The 19,532-nt window shown below is 40.7% G+C and overlaps 1 protein-coding gene across 19 annotated transcripts in view; it reads right to left on the reverse strand.

Moving 5' to 3' along the window:
- Positions 1-19,532, reverse strand: part of KALRN (kalirin RhoGEF kinase) — a 502,830-nt gene that overhangs the window by 240,823 nt on the left and 242,475 nt on the right. For all 19 annotated transcript variants that reach the window (XR_007166315.2, XR_007166316.2, XM_048072237.2 and 16 more), the window contains one exon: positions 15,003-15,233. Coding sequence is in view for 17 of the 19 variants with exons in the window: in XM_048072237.2 (XP_047928194.2) it covers positions 15,003-15,233 (231 nt within the window). In the remaining 2 variants the exon portion in view is untranslated. The remainder of the gene's footprint in view (positions 1-15,002; positions 15,234-19,532) is intronic.

Below are 19,532 nucleotides of genomic sequence, written 5' to 3' on the forward strand. Positions count from 1 at the left end.
ATCACTCCCTGCTTTTCTCCTCTAATTGTAGTTATTCCAAATACCACCACATAATTAAAGAGGTCTTTTCAAAAAGAAAAGCTATGCAGTCCCTTTTACCCTTGGAAGGAAAAGCAACCTTACAGACCTATCAGTATTCTTCTGCTGCACAGAGCAACTAAATTAACAAGGAGAATTAAATGCAGAGCCAATTACAACATTTAAAAAACTTCTTCTATTCCCTTGTCTACATTCAACCAGAAAAACAAGTCCCCATGAAATCAGATCGTAGGTGTTTTTATGAGTTTCCTGGACACTATGTGAAAGGTTCACCTCTGCACAATTTCTCATTTTAACAACAAAAATCTAACCTCAGTGGTTAAAAAAATAAAATACTGTTTTGCCAAAAGCAGGACATCCATGTTCTGCTCTTTATAGTAGTGACAGCCTTGCACAGCACAGCTGATACTAATGAATGTCCTTGAGTAAATTATACAACTACTGAAAGGTAGGACCACAAATGTAAAAGAGACAAATAGGTACCAGAATGTCCTCAATAAGCAAAAATACACTCAGAGACTCCAGACTCCTCACTGCTTCCAGTACCCATAGCTACCCTATGTTTACAAGCCCATCTAGAAACAGGACTGTAAGAGTTCGGCCAGACAAGCCTGTCCCTGCAGCATGATCCCCTGTTCACCAACAGCTTCTGCACTGGTAATCACTCCAGAAAAACTCTCCCTGGCTGTCTTCTTCTTAGCAGCTTCTAATGCACAAGTGTGCGAAAAGAATTAATTGTGAAAGGGTTCAAAAGGCAACAGTATGACTAAGTGAAGACATCCTAAATATCTCCCGCAATGCTGTGGCCTGAGCACCAACAAGACTGTTATCTTTTCTAGCAGTCTCATTCCTTGCTGCTTCAGGCCTTAGCTTGCAATGATGTTGTTCTTCTATTTCCATCCCTACATCACTCCAAGAGCCTTCAGATGAGTGTAGAACTGTACAATGGTCACAAATACTCATGGCTGCTCCAGGTATGCTGCCCTCCCATGGGGGAACAGGGCTGCTCACTTCAGGAAGGGAAGCAGCTCCAACTTAACTCCTTACTTTTTCACAGGCTTACATGGCAAAAATAACTTTGTCACTGCTTTCTACAGATTGCCATTTTGTACTTGTACGGTTCTTCACCCAAGCCTTTCACATCTATAACCACATTCTGATGGTTTAAAATTGACAAGTATTTGGAGAAGTGAGAATGTGATGTGTTCTGGCACCATCCACCTTCACTTCACGTAAAGGAGAGAGCTGATCCCAGCCCTAGTAATTAGGGAGATGCAGCATTTAGTCATGTGTCTCCTGGGAACAGCACATTTAATTCAAGGCTTTGGCAGAGTTGGTTGGGTGTAGGCTGGGCATTTTGAGAGCAGTACTTGCCCATTTCCTCTGGGCAGTGACGGAGGTCATGCAGCCCCAACTTGCTCCTTCGCTAAATGTGGTCATCTAGGCTGCACACTCCCCAGAAAGGAGTGTGAATACACATGCTTCTCTTACCCTGAGAAAGGACTTCCTTCAACTTAATGCTGCTTTCCTTTGGTAAGGCTCCCATTCATCAAATGCATCCCACTTATCTTTCATTTTCTTGATTAAATGTTTTACTCGATAAAATTTGCAAACTGCCTCTCTAAAAACATTCCAAGTAAGAGAACAATAGACAGACAAATGAAGAACTAATGTTTCTTCCTTGATGCCTGGCTTGTTTCTAATGTTCCCAGAATATTGTTTTTAAGGAAATCAAAAAAGAAGAAAAAATCATCAGGTTAAAAAAAACCCCTCTGTTGTATTCTTTAAATGCTAACTTCTTTTAGAGCAAGTTTTCAAAGCTGTGTGTGGGTGGAGAAGCTATAAATAACGACATTTGTGCATGTTCCTTCTGTGCAAGACACAGAAAATGTGCTCTGCATCAGCACAGAAAGATGCTGCTGTGCTCTGCGTGAGGCTTCTCAAGGCTGGTGGGTAGATTTTTTCTTTTGCAATTACGCTGCTGGTGTTGCTGTTTGTGAGCCTTTTCTCCAACACTCAGAAAACATACCTGGCACTTAGCTGTAGCACGATGAATTAGCAATGCAACTAATTGATGTCAGTCTCCTATCAAGGGTAATATGCAGAAATACAGAACTATTTTCTTACCTAGAGCAGCTAGAAGATTTTGGTTGTTACTGTCTGTAGCACTGGTTTGAACAGATTTCACTCCTCTTACGGCTTTTCTTAGTGGCTACTTCACTTTCCCCAGGTCCCCATTTCTTGTCCCACATTTGTCCTCTCAGACCAATTTTGCAGGGCACAACCACCAGATCAGCCAAGGTTGGGCTCAGCTACACTCTTATGTCTGGCTGCCTCAGGCTGTTCGCTTAGACACAGTCAGAGTTTTCTGAAAGAACACCCTGGGCCTCTCTCAGCTCAAGAGGATGGGAAGAAAAATGTGCCAGGCAGAATGGGCATTGAAGCAAAGGCAACCTGAAAAGCTACTAATTTTTTACTCAAGCAATCTCCCATCTTCCACTGCTGTTGTTTCCACCACTTCAGCATGCGCCTTGGAGCTCTCTCAAGAAGAGAAACACCTGAACACCATGTCTGGCCCAAACCCAGGGTCTTCCTCACATGCACCGAAGTAGGATTAGAACATCCCAGAAGCAAAGGACTGAGCTCAGTTACTGCTGCAAGTGCAGATTCCTGAAGCCTAAACAAGAACCAGCAACACAGACAGAGAAATCACAGGTCTTACGATGATCACAAACCCTAATGGCATAGACACAGCACCAGAAGCTCAAGTCCTCCTGCACGTCATCCCCCAGAGCCAGAGAGCCAGCTGATCCACAGAGGAGAGAGCTCTAAAGAAACAGTTAACAGTGCTCAGACTACGCTACGACCAAACATACTAGGGGCTTTTTCAATTCCTCAATAAATTCTTCAGCATCTTGCCCCCCCGCCCAGTAACTCTGTATTTGACCTCTCTGGCATCAGAACAGAAAATCAGCACGTGCAGTCCTGATAGTAAATAGAGACACCTGCAGGGCCCAGCTGATTTGGATTTATGATAGGCAGTTATGATTTAGACCTCCAAGGTGTTGACAGTTGTTGTTATTAACTGCTAACATCACAGCTAATTGCCCAGTGCTGATTTTCATGTTTGTGAGGGAAAGCATCTGATCCTGAAGAGATTATTATTATTATTATTATTTTTAAGAGTAGCCCTCTATGGCTTGTGAAGTAGATTCCTTGCATATATTTACTTAATTTATTTTTTTCTCAGTGGGACTGTCCAAAATGTAAAATGTCGCTAAAGAAATACAGCACGTACACAGGAGGGACCAAAGGAGCGTCATGAACTCTTTAGAAAAGTACATTAACCTCAAGTATGTAAATAGAGCAGTTGATTTTAACTCTGCCAGTGACAGATATGCCTAAAGGCTTCAAGAGAGGAAACAAAACAAAACTATGGGAGGACACATTTACTACATGTTTTTCAGCTCCAGCTGTAACCAGAGCATAACTGTTAGCATAGGCGGAAGCGGAATAGTGTAATGGTAAGCAGGGTTAGGCACCTACCTTGGGTAACAATTCCTCATCTATTCCATAGGAAAGGAACAACCTACACGACTGGCTCCTAATTTCGGTGCTCTGGGTCACTGTTTGGACCTGCTACTAACCTGGACTGCACTGCTAATTTAGACATGGATTAAGATGGTAACGTTGACAGCTTGATAGTATCAACCCACCTGAACTGTTACTAAATAAGATGTTTAAAGTGAATTAGCAAATAGAAAGGACTGATAAAGCAAAGATGAGCTTTACAACAGAGCAGTCTTTAATGCAAGCACTATGCTCCAGGCCTAATGTTGACTATCCTCACTGTGCTGAGTTGTCTGCTTCGCCATGGAGAAAACTGCTGATTGACCAGAATATTAAATAAAGCGCTGCTTAGGTTACTGTTGGGAGCAGACGATTTAATCATCTTCATTTAACAAGGCTTATAATCCCAGCACAGACAAGTTTAGTAAGAGAACAAACTCCAACTGGGATAAATGGGTCTTGGTACATAGTGTCATCTCAGTAATGGAAAAACTATGCAAGATGGTACAGCACTGCAGCAGCCTCAAACACCCCTGCCAGGGTCAGAGCCCCCTGGGGCTGGGTATTGTGCCAGCACATAGGAGAATACCTTTCCTCTGTGGGGCTCTGACCTGATTTGAAACTTGAGGCAAAATATGAGTACAAACAAGAAGCGCTCTGAATACCAGGAGTGGCTATTCTCCATCCTGGCAGTTCCCAACTATCAGAGACTTTTCTAAGATCACTTGTTTGTCTTTTAAGCAATTAACCTAACTCCTCAAACGTTTTCTCTCCCAGTTTGAGATATTTCTGTGTGTCAGGCTGTGTCCAGAGTAGAAAGGATGGCAGCACAAGGCTGCCTTTGGGGGTTGGCCTCCCGGCAGGGCTTTTCTACCACAGGGTCCCGCTCGGGGACTCACACTGGCACCACAGCATCCCTTCTGCTCACACCGCCTGTCGGTCAGTCACTGCTCAGGCCAACCAGCTGCATGTGACACATGGTCTCCCTGAACAGAGAAGTCACAGCTCGGTGCTGCAAATAAGCGGGGAAAGGGCTGAGTTGCCGAGATGTGTGAGAAGTTTGGCATGTGGCATACAGGCTCCATGCTGAGCCAAACACTCAGTGTGAAAGACACAACAGAACTGAAAAAATAAAAAGCTCAGGACATTTGCATTGCTGTGTAACCTACCCATAACCATATGGCTGATTTCTTCTAAAGGTCACAGCAGAAACGGATCTTACGAGGGTTTTGAAGGGTGAAGGGCCAACGACCTTACAGACTGATCAAAGGAGGCTGCAGATAATGGCAATGAGGAGCTGTTTGTGGGGAGGCAAACAAATGGATGCTGAGCCCTAAGTCCCCTGGCAGACTGGTTGAGATGATGCAAAAATAAACTAAGATTTATGTGCAAGCAGGATAAGACTTATGAAAAGCTCTTTCAGCAAGGAACAACCTTGAACTGTTGAGGAGAGAAAAGACACTTGAAGGACTCCAGATGTGAGAGTCATGGGCAGAGCAAAGCACAAAAGTGGTTGGCGACTTCCCATGACCAACTTTTTTAATGAAAAATTCACCTTCCTCACGGATGAAGTTTTCTGTGAAAAAACTCCTTCCTTTCTTTTTTTGGGGGGGGAGTTTTGTAGCTCCCAGAATATGGCATCCCCTCACCCTGAACGTATTGCTCTTCTGGTTTCCTGACACCACATAACACTTTGAAAAACCTGGGGAGGCAAGCAAGCACAAGCAACCCCCCAATTACATTCTGATTTTTTTAAAGTTACTTTTTGCTATAGAGGGAAAAAAAAAAAAAAAGGGAAAAAGTGATTTTTGTTTTTTCCTAACTTTTCATGCTGGTTTAGGAAGGAAACTATCTCAAGGTCAAAATGTTTTGTGTGGCTGGAGCCAAAAATAAAAGTAATTTTCTCCATCCCTCAACGCACGTCCCCCATCCAAAAAACTCCAAAAGGCAGGAAGAAGAAACAAGGGAAGAACTGTCAGACCAACAGGAGGAGAAATATAAAAGACCAGGGGACGGGCCTGAAATATGTTTGTTTTACACGGTTTTTATGTTTGAAGGACATTTTTGTTAAAAAGGGAATCATAGCATAAAAGAAAGTTTATAGATGTAATAGTATACAGGAGTTCAGACCAACCAGCTCTAAATGTGCCTGGGGGTCACCCCAGCCTAGACAATGGCTTCCAGAACTGCAATCCAAAAATTACAACTTTAAAAAACATACAAGAGCCTTTGTTGTAAGAGCTCCCTGTGAGGAATATGAAACAAAAGTAGTTGCTTAAAAGTCTCCTGTGAGCTAAAGTATTGTGTTCAGCCTTAGACAGTGCACAAGCTGTCTTCCAAGGACAGAAATACCAGAACCTTTCAGTCAAGTTGGTCGGGTAGGGATGCTACTGAAGGTACAGCCAACAGGAGCACAGAACACAGTTACATGGAGCAGAGCTAGAAAAAGCAGTTTCTGACATCGGATGAGGTAGAGCTGCTAGAAGTAGTGAGAGGTAGCGGGAATGACCGCGGGAATGACCGGCCTGGAGAGGAGCAGCTAGCAGAAACAGGTCATGGTGCCAGATCAGCTCAACCTAAATTGGGCCTCGCTACACAGTAAGACATAATAATCTCAAATTGTGAGTGCAGGTCATTGCCAGAGGCAGAAAGTAACCAGCTGGCTGAGCAGCTGCCCCATGCAGGAAAACACTGTGAAATTGTTACAGCTATACTTCAGCAACTAGCTATCATTATCCTCTTTGTTTGGCTAGTTGTTTTCTAACTTTAATGAAAATACCTTTTGTTGGCCATCAGTCAAAAGCAATATGAAAGAGGAATGATCACTGTGTGACTGGCAGAATCATGAAAAGGCTGGGAGATCATGTGAGGAGGTAATTGGGAGGAAAGATCACGGGAAAAAAATGAAGTAGAAAAGAAAGACTATTTTAGACTCCTAAACCAATGCCCAAAATAGCATATTTATTTCTTAGCACAACAGACCCATATTTCATTTTTACATAGTCCAAATAAATCCCATAAGACATTCTCTTAAGGGGTAAAACTGGAATAGCAATGACTTTGAAGGTTTAGAGCAAGGATTTGTGCATCAGACATCCTGACATGAGGAGTTCTAGCCATGAAGGTTTCAGTGACCTTTGGGAAGTCGCTTAACATCAACCTTTCAGAAGACCCATAATCCTGAGATGAAAGAAACCACAACAAGCAAGAAGTACTACTGTTATTGTTACTTCTTAAAGTTGCAGGGGGAAAAGCCTTCTAGCATTCCAGCTTATGTTTATTCAGAGACCTTATTTTTCTCTGTACTCTTAGTGACAATTACTCATTCTAGCAATTGCTTTCAAAAAATATATATTTCTGGAGAAAACTATTTTTCTTCCTTCACCACTACGGCCCTACTATTTTTGTAGGCCTAATCAGTAACAGACGAGCCTGATTCTTTCTCCCTCTTTGCCATAACAATGGGAGCCAACGATGCCTTTCAAAAACAATAAACTAAACATCGTATTTTCAGGGATGCTGACATGCAAACAATCCTGGTATAGAACTAAACAATGAGGATATGCTATATAAGGCGGATGATTCTGCTTGAGCTTAACAACAGCAAGTTTTAGCACTTTGCCTAGGACTGACTTCTCAAGTTTGCTGCAAAGCGAACCCTGGGTCAGACAGGCACTGAATGGCCTGGCATGGTGGCTAGAAGTGCTCAGTACCACACAGGATTGGTCTCTCTCCTACATCCTAATTCATCTCACCCAACACCAGGTAATATCAAACTGAAGGACCTCCCTGGAGTGCCTACTTTCTCATTATTTCCCCTGACAGAAAGAGTATCCAGGGTACAATTCAGATCTTAGACTGAGTCATTCTCTGAAGATGCCAGTGTCTCTCCACTGACTATAAAAGGAGACTATGCATTAGGCTCCTGACTTGGATGATTCAGTTACATTCTTAAAGATAGGGAGGATAAATCCAGACCACGGAGAGCTGCCTCTACCTCCTGAGAACTAACTGTATTGTTATATCTTCTTTTCCATTTCTTCATACAACAAGTTGCATCCTCTTCATTCACTATGAGGTAGATTCAAAGCCTGGAGGAGTCAGCAGGATTTCCAAGAGTTTCTGGAAGGCCTTCTTAGAGATTCCTAAACTCTTAGTAAGAACCCAAACTTTTCCAGTTCAGAAAGCAGCAAAACAGACCATTTGTAAGAACCGTGTCTTAAAGGACAGACAGTATCCTAAACAAGAAAAACAGTTTTGGGGGCACAAAGGATTATTTTTTTCAGTTCCTCTTCTCACTTAAGTAGGTTCAGAGATCAAGCTGGCTGGTTCAGATTTCTTCAGATCCTATTTCCCAAGACAGCTGTGGAGCTCATTAAAGTGTTCTCGCACTGCTCTTACATCAATACTAAGTAAACTTCAGTTAGTAACTGAAGCTGGCCCCTGAAGTTTGATATCCCTAGCGCTTCTGCTCTGTGTGGAAATTAAAAAGTGATCATTATTATTTTTTAATCAGTGACTCCTCAAAAGCACAAAGAACAATTGTCTGCTTGGCTTAATAACTATATAGAGTAAGAAAGATAAAAGGTTGATTCCAGATAATTTCAAGTTACACTTTAAAAACAAATTTTGCAGAGGATACAGTATTGTTAATCAACAAGCCTTAAGGAATTTCCTGAAAAAATATCATTAAATGAAAATGTAATGACTTAACCCATATTTCTTTGTGAAAACTTTTGGCACAAAAAGTATAGGATAATACAGATATATATTTAAAAAGTGTTGTCAGAAGTTCAGAACAGAGCTCACTCTCTCATGTGAGTTTGAATTATTTAAAGCAATTAACTTATTGGGCTGGTATCCTAAGACATCTCTGAGGTGTTCTTACACGAGACACTGATCACTGGTTAGAGGGTACAAGTATGACTACCAGAACAGAAACACAAAGCCTTGTGTTATTTAAATGGTCATGCCATTATTAATTCATTTCATAGGATCTGCAGGACACTAATCAGCACCACTTCACTTTCAAATCAGTGACAGTGTTGGTTACTTGTCAGCCCTCTTCAGAAGATATGTGGGGCCACAAACCTCTTCATTGCCTGGACTTGCGCTCACACTGCCTGAAAAGGTGCCAGTGGCTTTGGCAGGAACAAAAGAATGGAATGAAAATTGCTCTAAAGAAGCAGTTGCCAAGATGTTTTATTGCATGGTCTGTGACAAAAAAGGGGATGGAAACAAACAAAAATCGTTTTACTACAGACTTACTGTTGTTTATAGCATAAATAATACAGCAGACAAGCACCAAGAAAGAGGCTGTTGAGGATGTGATGTGGGTTTGTAAGCATGTGCACATCTTATTAAGTTAGCCCTTTAGAGATATGTAGGTAAATTTTACTGTGATCTACCAAATTCTGTGGTGAGATATTTATATTAGATAATAAACTAGGTGTGAACACTTTAGCCTCAACAATTATCTGGAAGGGCAAGGTTCGTAAAAGCAAAATTATTTCTCTCTTGGTCTTGGATGACAAAAGATCATTTTCAATTCTGTCACTTCCCACTGGGACAAGGTTGGCAGGTAGTTTTACCAGTATTGACTCCTGAGTTCCTTTTTTCATTAATTTTTTGGTACGGTACAACCAGAGTTCAACCTCTACTCACCATCAGGTACCATTGCAACCTTATGGGTTGTAAGATCACATATACCTTGTAAGCTCAGAGAAAGTACAGCAGTAATACTTTGACAATTCAAACATTTGAATGACAAACTAAGTGCATGACATTAGTTGATAAATTTACCAAAGGGGCTGTGAAAATTCTCTAGGATGCTTCTAATGTTTTAATTATTTATCTGTCAGGGGTAGTAATTTACAAGCTTAATCTGCTCAGATGGTGCAGAGAGCAGTGATGTGTTTTTGCAGGATGCTGTGGCTGAAGTCATATGGCAGTAAATATAATCTTGACTTGATTCTAATGTTCTTTTTACTTTGCTCTTGTTTACAAATAAATCTCTTGTTTTACAAGGATCAGTGAAGGTACTTACTGTAAACAAAGCATAAAAGGAGATATATAGTCTGATTTCTTCCGTCTTTGAAACAAACTGTGACAAGATAGAAAACTACAAAATTTTGGAGAAGTCATCGCCTTGAAGTGATCAAAACAACTGATTGTCTGCATGCATATGTGGGGGATGTACGGACCTAATCCTCTAAAATCTTCTGTGAAAGCTAAATGAATCATGAACTGCCACAAACATCCCAGCATTCTTCTGCAAATGGACTATGTAGATCACATGCATCACATGAAGTATTCACTGTTTTTGGACAGTGTATGGAGGCAGATAGATGTTGGCAGGACATTTTTCTCCATACAAGTGGAGCAGGGCAGGAACAGGGAACGATCTGTTTTCTCGGCCAGTAAAAGCCAGACATATTACAAGTTAAAGTGCTTGGTTATGAAGAGAGACAGCCTTTTCTCTGCAATACTTCGCAGTCTCCCACAACAATGGCAGCTGGTAAATGTAATGATATCAGTGTGGCCACATGGCCTTTTTATCCATCACCAGAGGCAGATAACCACACAGGGAAACTAAAGCTATGCTCATTAACGTCTCTGGGCATGAAGCCAACAGGACACAGATCCACAAATTTAGAGAAACCCAGATGAACCTGGTGCTGGTCTAGCTTGACCTTTTTTATAACAAGAGGGATTTGACACATCACCGTAACTGGTGTGGCAACAGTCCTAGCTTTCCTAGTAAACTGGTACCCGCTTGCTAATAAGGGTTTATTAGTGATAGACATCCTGCAGCTTACTGCGAGTCTTCACCTGGCATGAGATGCATGTTCCATTTTTCCATGCAGAGACACCACCCCAGCTAACTCAAGACATTGTACAAAGCCAGGAAACACCACCAGTGCAGACAGGACCTCTACATCCACCTATTTTCCAGCTCCTCCTTTACAGGCAACCATCACAACCAAAGTGAAGCAAGAAGGAAGCAGCACCAGCAATGAGAGAAGCACATGAATCTGTAGAGAATAAGGTTGGCTGTGGCAGGCAGGGTGTTGGTGTCTGTGCATACACAGATGGGTGGAAAGACCAAGAACTTCCACAAGAAGGAATGATGCCTGCAGAATAAGAGCAGCAGTTTGACTATTCCACCATCAAAGTGCTTTAAAATACCAACTTCAAGGCATGCACAGACCATTTCAATAATGCATCTGATAGGTCTCCATTTTCCTTCTACTTTAATAGGTATGCTTTGGGCTTTACAGCTTCATTTGAATGAGTTTATGAAGTGAGAGAATTCAGACAAAATTCTTGCCTATATTAAACCAAGGGGATAGGGAAAGGCAATGGAGTGAAGAACAATGCTATAAACTTACTACAGTTATTTCTAAGGCTGTTCAATAACATCTGCTTATGGTACAACACTCGTTGTGCCTTGCTCTTTTACACTGTTGGCGTTCAAGAGTGCAAAGGGAACATATTAAAGTGGAGAGACACATGCCAAGGCAGACAGGGTAAATCAAGATGTAACAGGGCAAAGCAGGCAAAATTGGAGACAACATTAGAACAATTTCAATTTTCAACAGAAATTGAAATGGTGTAAATTTACTGGTAATAGTCTGGAAAAGCAGAAGACCCAGAGCAGAGAGGGACAAAAAGAAAAAGCTACCATAAATGGGCTAGAGCATCTACAGCAATTACAGAATAACAGTATGAATGTCAAAGGGATTTTTTCCTCCCTTGTAAGACAGAATCTCAGCACCTCCTCCCACAGCTGTGTTAAGGGATCAAACAGCACAGCTCTTCCCTATCTGAAATGATAGAGAACTTCTGAAAAACAAGAGAAGCAATGAAGTATTTTACACAGTTGGCAATCCAACATTTTTTATAACGATCCTAAATACTGTTGGTATTAAAAGAGTTCCTTGTCAGTTTATGCCTGTGTAGAGCCTCATAACAGCCCACAAATTGTCTTATCTGCTATTTCTATTGTGTGAATGGTGCTCCATTTCCTGTGAAGGCTGCAAAAGCAGTTTCACTCCATTTATTTTCTTTCCTTCTTTAAAATGCTGTATGTTCATAACTCATAGTTCTTAGTACACCATTATGTACCTTTGTTCACATGTGCAAACTGGTATCATTGTATTAACATATAAATTTAACAGCAAATAATCTTGGAAAATGTCTGATGGTGTGAGGTAGCGATTACTTTAATGACATTTTATAGCATAACATTTCTTATACTTGTAAATAAACACTGTGGATTGCCAAGTTAAACTATTTTTTTCTATGGCACAACTATTTTGGTTACAACCTTACTGTACAGATGCATTCTTTCTCAGAATAGAAATCACTTTTGTTTCTTTTAATTTATCATTTTCAATGTTTTCAGGTTTTGTCCAGTTCAAACTGAAACCAAATTACAGTCAAAAGGATTTCCTTGTCGGTGGGAGATTATCTCAGAACATTGCCCTGACCTGCTAGCAATGCATGCAGTGTGTACTCTGGCCTTGCAAATGGTGTAGAAGATGTCAAGAATGAAGTGAACGAGCCCCTTTTAATGCAGAATACCCTTAAATCCAGTCCAAAGGACACACGTGGACTACATAAATCTTTCATCCAGCTACCCCGTTTTGCAAGACTTATGGAAACTTGACATCGCATGAGTAAGTATTTGAACCTTCTGTCAAGTCTAATTAGAGTAGTTAAGTGAAAAATAATTGATCTCTCAGGATCCAAAAGGATCTGTTCTTGGAGATCTGTCTTTACTAAAAACTATTAATGCAGTTAAGCATAGAGCAAGAGCATGCAAAATAATCCTGGAATCTGTCCTAGAAACATGAAACATAACAAAACCAGTCCCTGTTCACATCTGCTTTTAAGACAAGATTGATGCAGAACAGCTGACATGAAGAGAAAGGTAGAGATGAACAAGTTGAGTGAGTGTAAGGCCTGAGATCATCTTCCACCTGAATTTTCACTGCATTGGCCAGCCCTGGAGAGGGTGAGCCATGGGACATGTGTGGTGATAAGCTTAAATTTGGAGCTGGGTGGAAAGGGAAGAGGAGCTCTTCCTTTGAGAAACTGCACTGTATCGTTGCCTGTCTAGAAGACAGACAGCAAATTCTAACAAACTCAGGACTCTCCTGTCAGGATTTGTTCTCCCACACACCTTTTTCTTTTTTTGATTTGAACCAGGAAGAAACTAGTTAAAAGTTATTAAATACTGATAAGGCAGATGTTACTTTGGCTAGCAGACAACTTACTAGTAGACAGCTTCACCTGCCAGCTGATAGCTATTTAAAAAAGCAAGCATAATAGGAACTGCACAACAGATACATAGGAGGTGATTACTTTCAAAACAAAACCAAATCAACAACAACAAAAAAACCCCACAAACCAAAAAGCATACTCAGATATCTTCCTCCTCCTCATGGAATCTACACTTCATATTTCTGTTTAGCTGCTAATTTCATTTATGTGTTACAAAGCATTCGTTTTGAATAGTACAGATGTTTAGTGAACAGAATGATTCATCTCTTCCTCTCTACTTTCTAAGTAGGACAAAGGGATGTAAGTGTGTGCTGGGACAGAAATGTCTGTCATTAAGCTGTTGTTTCCCAGATAATAACTACCCATTAAGAGAAAAATTTGGAAAGATTGCTGCCAACAGAACTCACACAGAGTGATGCTTTCTAAATCGATTGGAATCCAGCGACTCTTACTGCTTTTTTTTTTTCCTTTCACCAGAAGTCAGATTACACACAAAAGACCTGTACTTTTTGAAAACCAGTGACACAGTCTCGTTGCCTTGCATTAAGTGGGAAGTAAAAGTTTGAATGTGTTTCTCGAATGAACCTCATAAGCACTGCTACTGATTTCAAAAGATGGAAAAGAAAGCTTTGGGGTGGAGGTATTGAACAAAAGTGTCAATCACCCTAGGGGATGAAGAATACATAAGCTAATATGGATTCCTATTGACATTATATACCACAGTTGGAAAAAAATGTAAAAATACCATAATTTACAATACCCCGTTTTTTAAGATTTTAACCCCCAAATTGTATTAAGATAATACATCAAAGTTGAGAAAATTTGCAGAGCATTCTAGCTGAATTCCAAGTATGTGCTCTATTTAATATATGGCTTATGAATTTCATTACCATGCAGTACGTTTGCTGGTACATAATGAAAGTGAAGTTGCTTAAATTAAGCATCTGTTACATTAAATCTCAGTTTTAATTATATATATGGCATGAATACTTGTGTGGTTTCATGGGAAAAAATGAGCAGGTATAAATTCTAGCAAAATTCTCAAGTCTGCCAAAGAAATGGTCACACGTATTTGTGAAGGATATCTACAGCCACAGTTCTGTGTTGGTGCACTTCAACTATGGCACTAACAGGACCACAACCGTACACATGTTGCATACAAATGGCCTGTCCCCCTTCCTTGCTGGTTCACGTCTATTTTGCCTGTGACAGCTTTGTCGCTCCATCTCTACCTCATGTTTCACTGGGAGGAAGGCACTGACATAAAGAACCCCAGGGACATTAGAACGCTCCATAAACACGATTAGAGCGTTCAGCCTCTTCATTTAAAGCAAGTACCATATTGCCACCAACATCTGTTTCAGGCTGTACAGGGGCCCATAAACAAACCACACCCTGAGTAATGAGCAGAGTCCTGTAACATCTGTTGATTGTGTTTGCATATTTAGCAGCTACGAAAATGGCATCTCATTCTTACTGTCAGTTACACTGTTGTGGTGGTACTCAAAAGGATTCCTTTTTGACAGAAATGTTATTTCCCTGGAGCCTGAATTCTCAGAGGCAAGCCTGTACCGTAAGAACTGTGTTTTTGTGAGCTGGGCTATGTACATTGGAGTGTGCACTTCATTTGAGCCAGCAAACTCATAGCACAGGTACCTGCCCTCCACAAATGGCCATAATGCAAAGATCATCTAAGCACCGCCACTAAAAGGTCTGTATCTGTATTGCCTCCACACAGGAGGATGAAATATACCATGGTTCAATTGCTTTTTACACTTGAAATCCTTCTTTTTCTAGTAAATGCTGTTTTCTCAAGAACAGCAGAGTACCTACAGCTAATTGCTGACTTGTGACAAATGAACCACTGAAAAGAGTGTCGCATTCCCATGGGGAATGGATTGATCAATAATCAGTGGACTGACTGATGACTTCAATGTGAAACTGAGAGGTACTGAAAGGTGCATTAGTATTTCAGCATGGTTCTAGCACAGGCAGAGCTGTGCATGAAATCTTGGTTGTGGCAATATCCTCCAGATAAGGCACCAAACAATCTTTATGTCTGCAAATAAAAGACCATTCTTTACCTCCTTTAGTAATGGCATTACCTGTTGAACATCCTGCTGGAAAACACAGAGTTGCAGCCTTTGATGTAGCCGGACCTTTCGGTGTTGCCAGATGCTCTCTAGGCGCCGCTGGTGATGCAGGACTTCATGTACCACATCCAACACCTGGTGAACAGCCTTGGAGTAGTTTGCAGTAGCAGTAAGGGATTCAGAGTTCCCAGGGCTCAAGGGACGCTGTAGGACATCCAACAAGGCTTTCCCATCCTGGCTCACCTGAGTGAAGAAACACATCTACTTCACTGCGCTGGTACTGAAACACCCAAGAGCTGACAAAGAACAGTCTAGCTGATTCTTTTTCCCCCATATCTTTTCCTTTAGTCAAAAAGGAAGAAAGACCTCATAACGTCTCTTTTTGACTTGTACTTGCACATGCAGCGCCTGCCTTCACTTCCTGGTGGGCCTGCTGTGCCACTCAGCAGGAGCACAGATACTGTGCTGCTGGGGCTGCATGGAACCAGAGATCCCAAGGCTGTGTTATGTTCCGACACTCGGGCACCGAACACTCTTGACGTGCACTAGCTGATGACAGGTGGCATTTGCAATAGCAGGCCTATTTTTTGTGAGGAGGTGGCATTTTAAGAAAACCACAGATGGCAGAGTTATATTCTGTACGGTATGGGAGAGTCCTTTCTTCGTAGGATTACTAAGTATGAATATACATTCAGAAGTGTGACATTCTGATTCTGTACTTCATTCAGTGACAGTGAAAAATAAATTAGTATATGATAGTGATTCTTCTCTTCCTCAGGATAGCTCAGAGGCATCTATAGCCTCCATTTTCAATGGCCGACAAAGTTTATTGGCAAATGGAAAGCCTTCTGCATGTATGTAACCTTTTTTATGCATATTAAAGCACATTTTCAGATGCAAAGGCATTGGGGAATTAAAAAGTTGAATGCCGGCTATTTTTTTCTGGAATGTTTCTGGAGCATTTTCATATTGCAGGAGCAAAATGAAAAGTGGAACCACAAAAAAAAATCCTAACATTCTTAATAAGTGCATGCACACGTTAATTCTCTAAAAATGTTTTTGAAATATTTTTCAGCTGCAGAGTACAACGTTAGAATATTTTGTTCAACAGAAACACTAAATAAGGACATTATTGGAATCTGTTATTTTCCCAAGTCCACTTTCCTCCTTTCCCTCTGAAACAAACTACAATGACATGACAAGATTTTCAGAAAACTGTTTTCATCTCTATGTAGTCATAATCACCAACCTTGCTAGAGAATGGTTTAAAGAACATTTTCCATCCAGGTTGAATTTTGAGCATTATCAGTCAAAGTTAAAACATTTCTCAAGGATTTTCAAGTCTCACTTATCTCTGTATTATAAATTGCTTGTTCAAATATAGCAAATACCCATTAATCCCAAACAGTCTTTTGGCAAGCCATGCCACATCGCAGCCTGTTACAGCAGCATATGTCTGGTGCAATTGCAGAGAAATGAAGAGAGCCTTTGTGATTTATACTGGAAAAACTGGGAGTCAAATCTCATCATACTAGGTAGCTACTAGGTGGGCTTAGGCAGATCCTTGGGGATTTTTTTTTAAATATTCAGGGTAACTTGGAATTAGATCAGGAAGTAAATGGAGAGTCCATAGGGAGAGGCTTTCTGTACTCAAATTCAGTTGCTGCTGAGGACCAGCTGGAACAATTTGCACATGCTGAAGCCTGCTGGGGCCACAGAGGGAAGAGTTGCACTCGCCAGCAGCAGTGCACAGTGGAGATGCCGGAGATTTTAGCAGGGCACACCGAGGCACAGGTGTTACTTTAGCAACTTTATGGAGGTGGCAATAGCTGCTAGGCAGGAAGAAGCAGCATCCATACAGGGAAGCAGACAAGGCATATGACATGCTATTGTATCTGGGAGAAGATAATCAGCTACAATCTAATCACTGGGAACAGGAAACCATGGCCATGCACACAACTGGGAGCAGCTTCTTAGACCTGGAACTCACTCTTTTCACTGGCTAAATTCACCATGTGAATTCACTACTGTCCTGGTACTGGCTTTTGGGTTTACAGTTGGTCCATATCTGTCCCTGGCTGGCGTTACAGCAACTTTTGTGTATGCACCTGCTTCATCCAAAACTGAGACAGGATGTTCTCCCAGACTCACAGCATGAGGAGGAGGAGGAAGAGAGACAAGTGCATTTCTGCATTCTCTCTGACTCCTTTCTTCTTCTATAGGATTTAGGCTTTTATCTGTTCCATGAGGTATTTGTTCCTGTTGTCTGTCTAAAAAGCCTCAGAGATTACAAGTTATGATTCTTCCCTGATGGGCATAGCCTTCCAGTCATTCTCTGCACAGGTAGAGATAAATGCCAGACAGCAGGTGCTTGAGTTGTCCTGCTAATAATCATTAACACAAATTAGAGGCTATTAGAAATGTTCTCCTGCTCTCCAACTTAACAGGCTTGTCCTGTCATGCTGAATGAAATGTACAATAAATACATGGCAAGCAGCACGGTGACAAACAGATAACCAGTGGTGTTCGATATTTGCAAAGATACATACATATTCCAGGACTTCATGTCTTTTACAGCTCTGCAGTTCTTTGGTTTAAAAAATTTCTTTCCTGGAAGTATTTTTGTTGTGAATATTACTGCATTCCCAATCAATGGGCACAGAAGATTTGTGCTCTTAGAGTTCAGCAATGCACAATTTACAGAAAAGAACAGCTTCACAAATGGAGGAGCTACCTGCTGTGTTCTTCCAGTCATTTCCATGTTCTTTGAATTGCAAAAAATAAAACACAAAATCTCTTTTCATGTGAATCTTCTGAATTTTTCAGGGACTGTGCAAGGTCACAAACGTCAACAACTCATTTTAGTTGCATCACTTACGTTTTTAAAAAGTGCTGCAAAAGTCTTAACATTAATGGATCTACACCCAGCATAACTTGCAGCCCCAGTGATGTCTAAGTGCCAGTGCTGTTTGTCAAAGCAAATTTGACCATTTCTTTCTTATTTTGAAAAGTACAGAATTGCCTGGACTCTCTGGAAAGGTTTAACTCATCATGTGAGATGTACATACTCCTGTCATTTGGTGATATTCCTGCATTTTGACTTCATGATGGGAAAAGGGATAGGGTGTGCTGTATGCAAATGCTTCTGTAAGACATTGCATGTCCTTGGGTTAACCCTAAAAGCTAGATTTTATTGTGCTAATGCAATAATCTCCATGGAAGTTGTATGCATAACTAGTGGATAAGCTATGATCCGTAAACATCCTATATATTGGGTCAGCAATACCTCCAAAGCCTTGCCACTGACTAGACTAATGGTGCCATCTGTGAGACAGCTACAATTTACACTAGGAAAAAAAATGGGTCTTTAGAGCAAATATATCATGTCTCTGGGAACAGACGGTAAAATTCAGTTAATACAGTTAATCAAGTCACACTGAACAAGAGTCTTACCATCAACATAGCTCAAACCTGACTGAAGAGAACCTTTTTGGTGTTACCAGCAGGGTAGAAGAGGATTGCTTAGCTGTGGATTGCATATCAGACCCATGGTCTCTGCCTTCACTATTTTTGAGCTTCACTCATGGTCAATAAAGGAAAGAAGCAAACAATTACGGCTATAACCATGCTAAGATGGAAAAAAAGATTTTTTTTTCTAAAATTCCTTGGGCATTTCTTCTTGGGTTCCTGCAGAGTACGTGAAACGCTTCATTTTTCTCTGCATTAGAACAGAAGAGGCCCCTACATCCAGATTTAGATGTTTATTTCATGCAATGTGCATTCCATTTCAAATATCTTACAATTACAGAAGTAAAAATATTTTCAATGACTCCACAGGAAAAGAAACGAAAGAGAAAGCTACCATTTTCATCCCATCATAGAGAGCTCTGAGTGAAGACATTAAATTCTACAGGCAAGAGGCATTGTCTGCATTGGAGATACGGGCATGTGGATAGGAGGCAGAACTCTTAAATCTAATCTAGGCTTTTCAGCTCACCATGTAGCTGTAGTCAAAGGAATTAACGTTTCAGAAATAACAGACTAACCTCTCTGGCAGTTCTACAGACCGTTTAAAAATGTGCTTATTAGTTAAATAATAAAGAAGTGTTTTAAACAGCTGTGTCTGTGATGATCTGTAGCTTTCTGAGGAAGCATCAGTGAAAGTAATATGCATTTTTAAGGTTGCTTTTGTGTTTTAAATCAATTTTCTTTTCATAAAAACTAAATCTGGGACTCCTAAACAAAATGCCAGTTTCAAACACTATTTTTTATTTAACCCCCATTTGACTTACTTTTTTAAAGTATTTTTAAGTGCCATCAGAAAACCTTAGTTTCTGACTAGACACATGTATAAAACTCATGGTTGTAACTGGAGGTCAACTGGGCTGTTCTGTGTTTGCTCACACAAGCTACTGCTCCTGAGAAGCCTGTCTGAGTACTGAATTAGGAACTGCTCCTTCATGATTACAACCCAGAATTGCTCTAATGATTAACACTCAAATTCTTCCAGTTATTCAGAAAATAGGAGATTACTATTTAACA

Source organism: Anser cygnoides, chromosome 6, assembly GCF_040182565.1.
Source record: "Anser cygnoides isolate HZ-2024a breed goose chromosome 6, Taihu_goose_T2T_genome, whole genome shotgun sequence".
Lineage (NCBI taxonomy): Eukaryota > Metazoa > Chordata > Aves > Anseriformes > Anatidae > Anser > Anser cygnoides.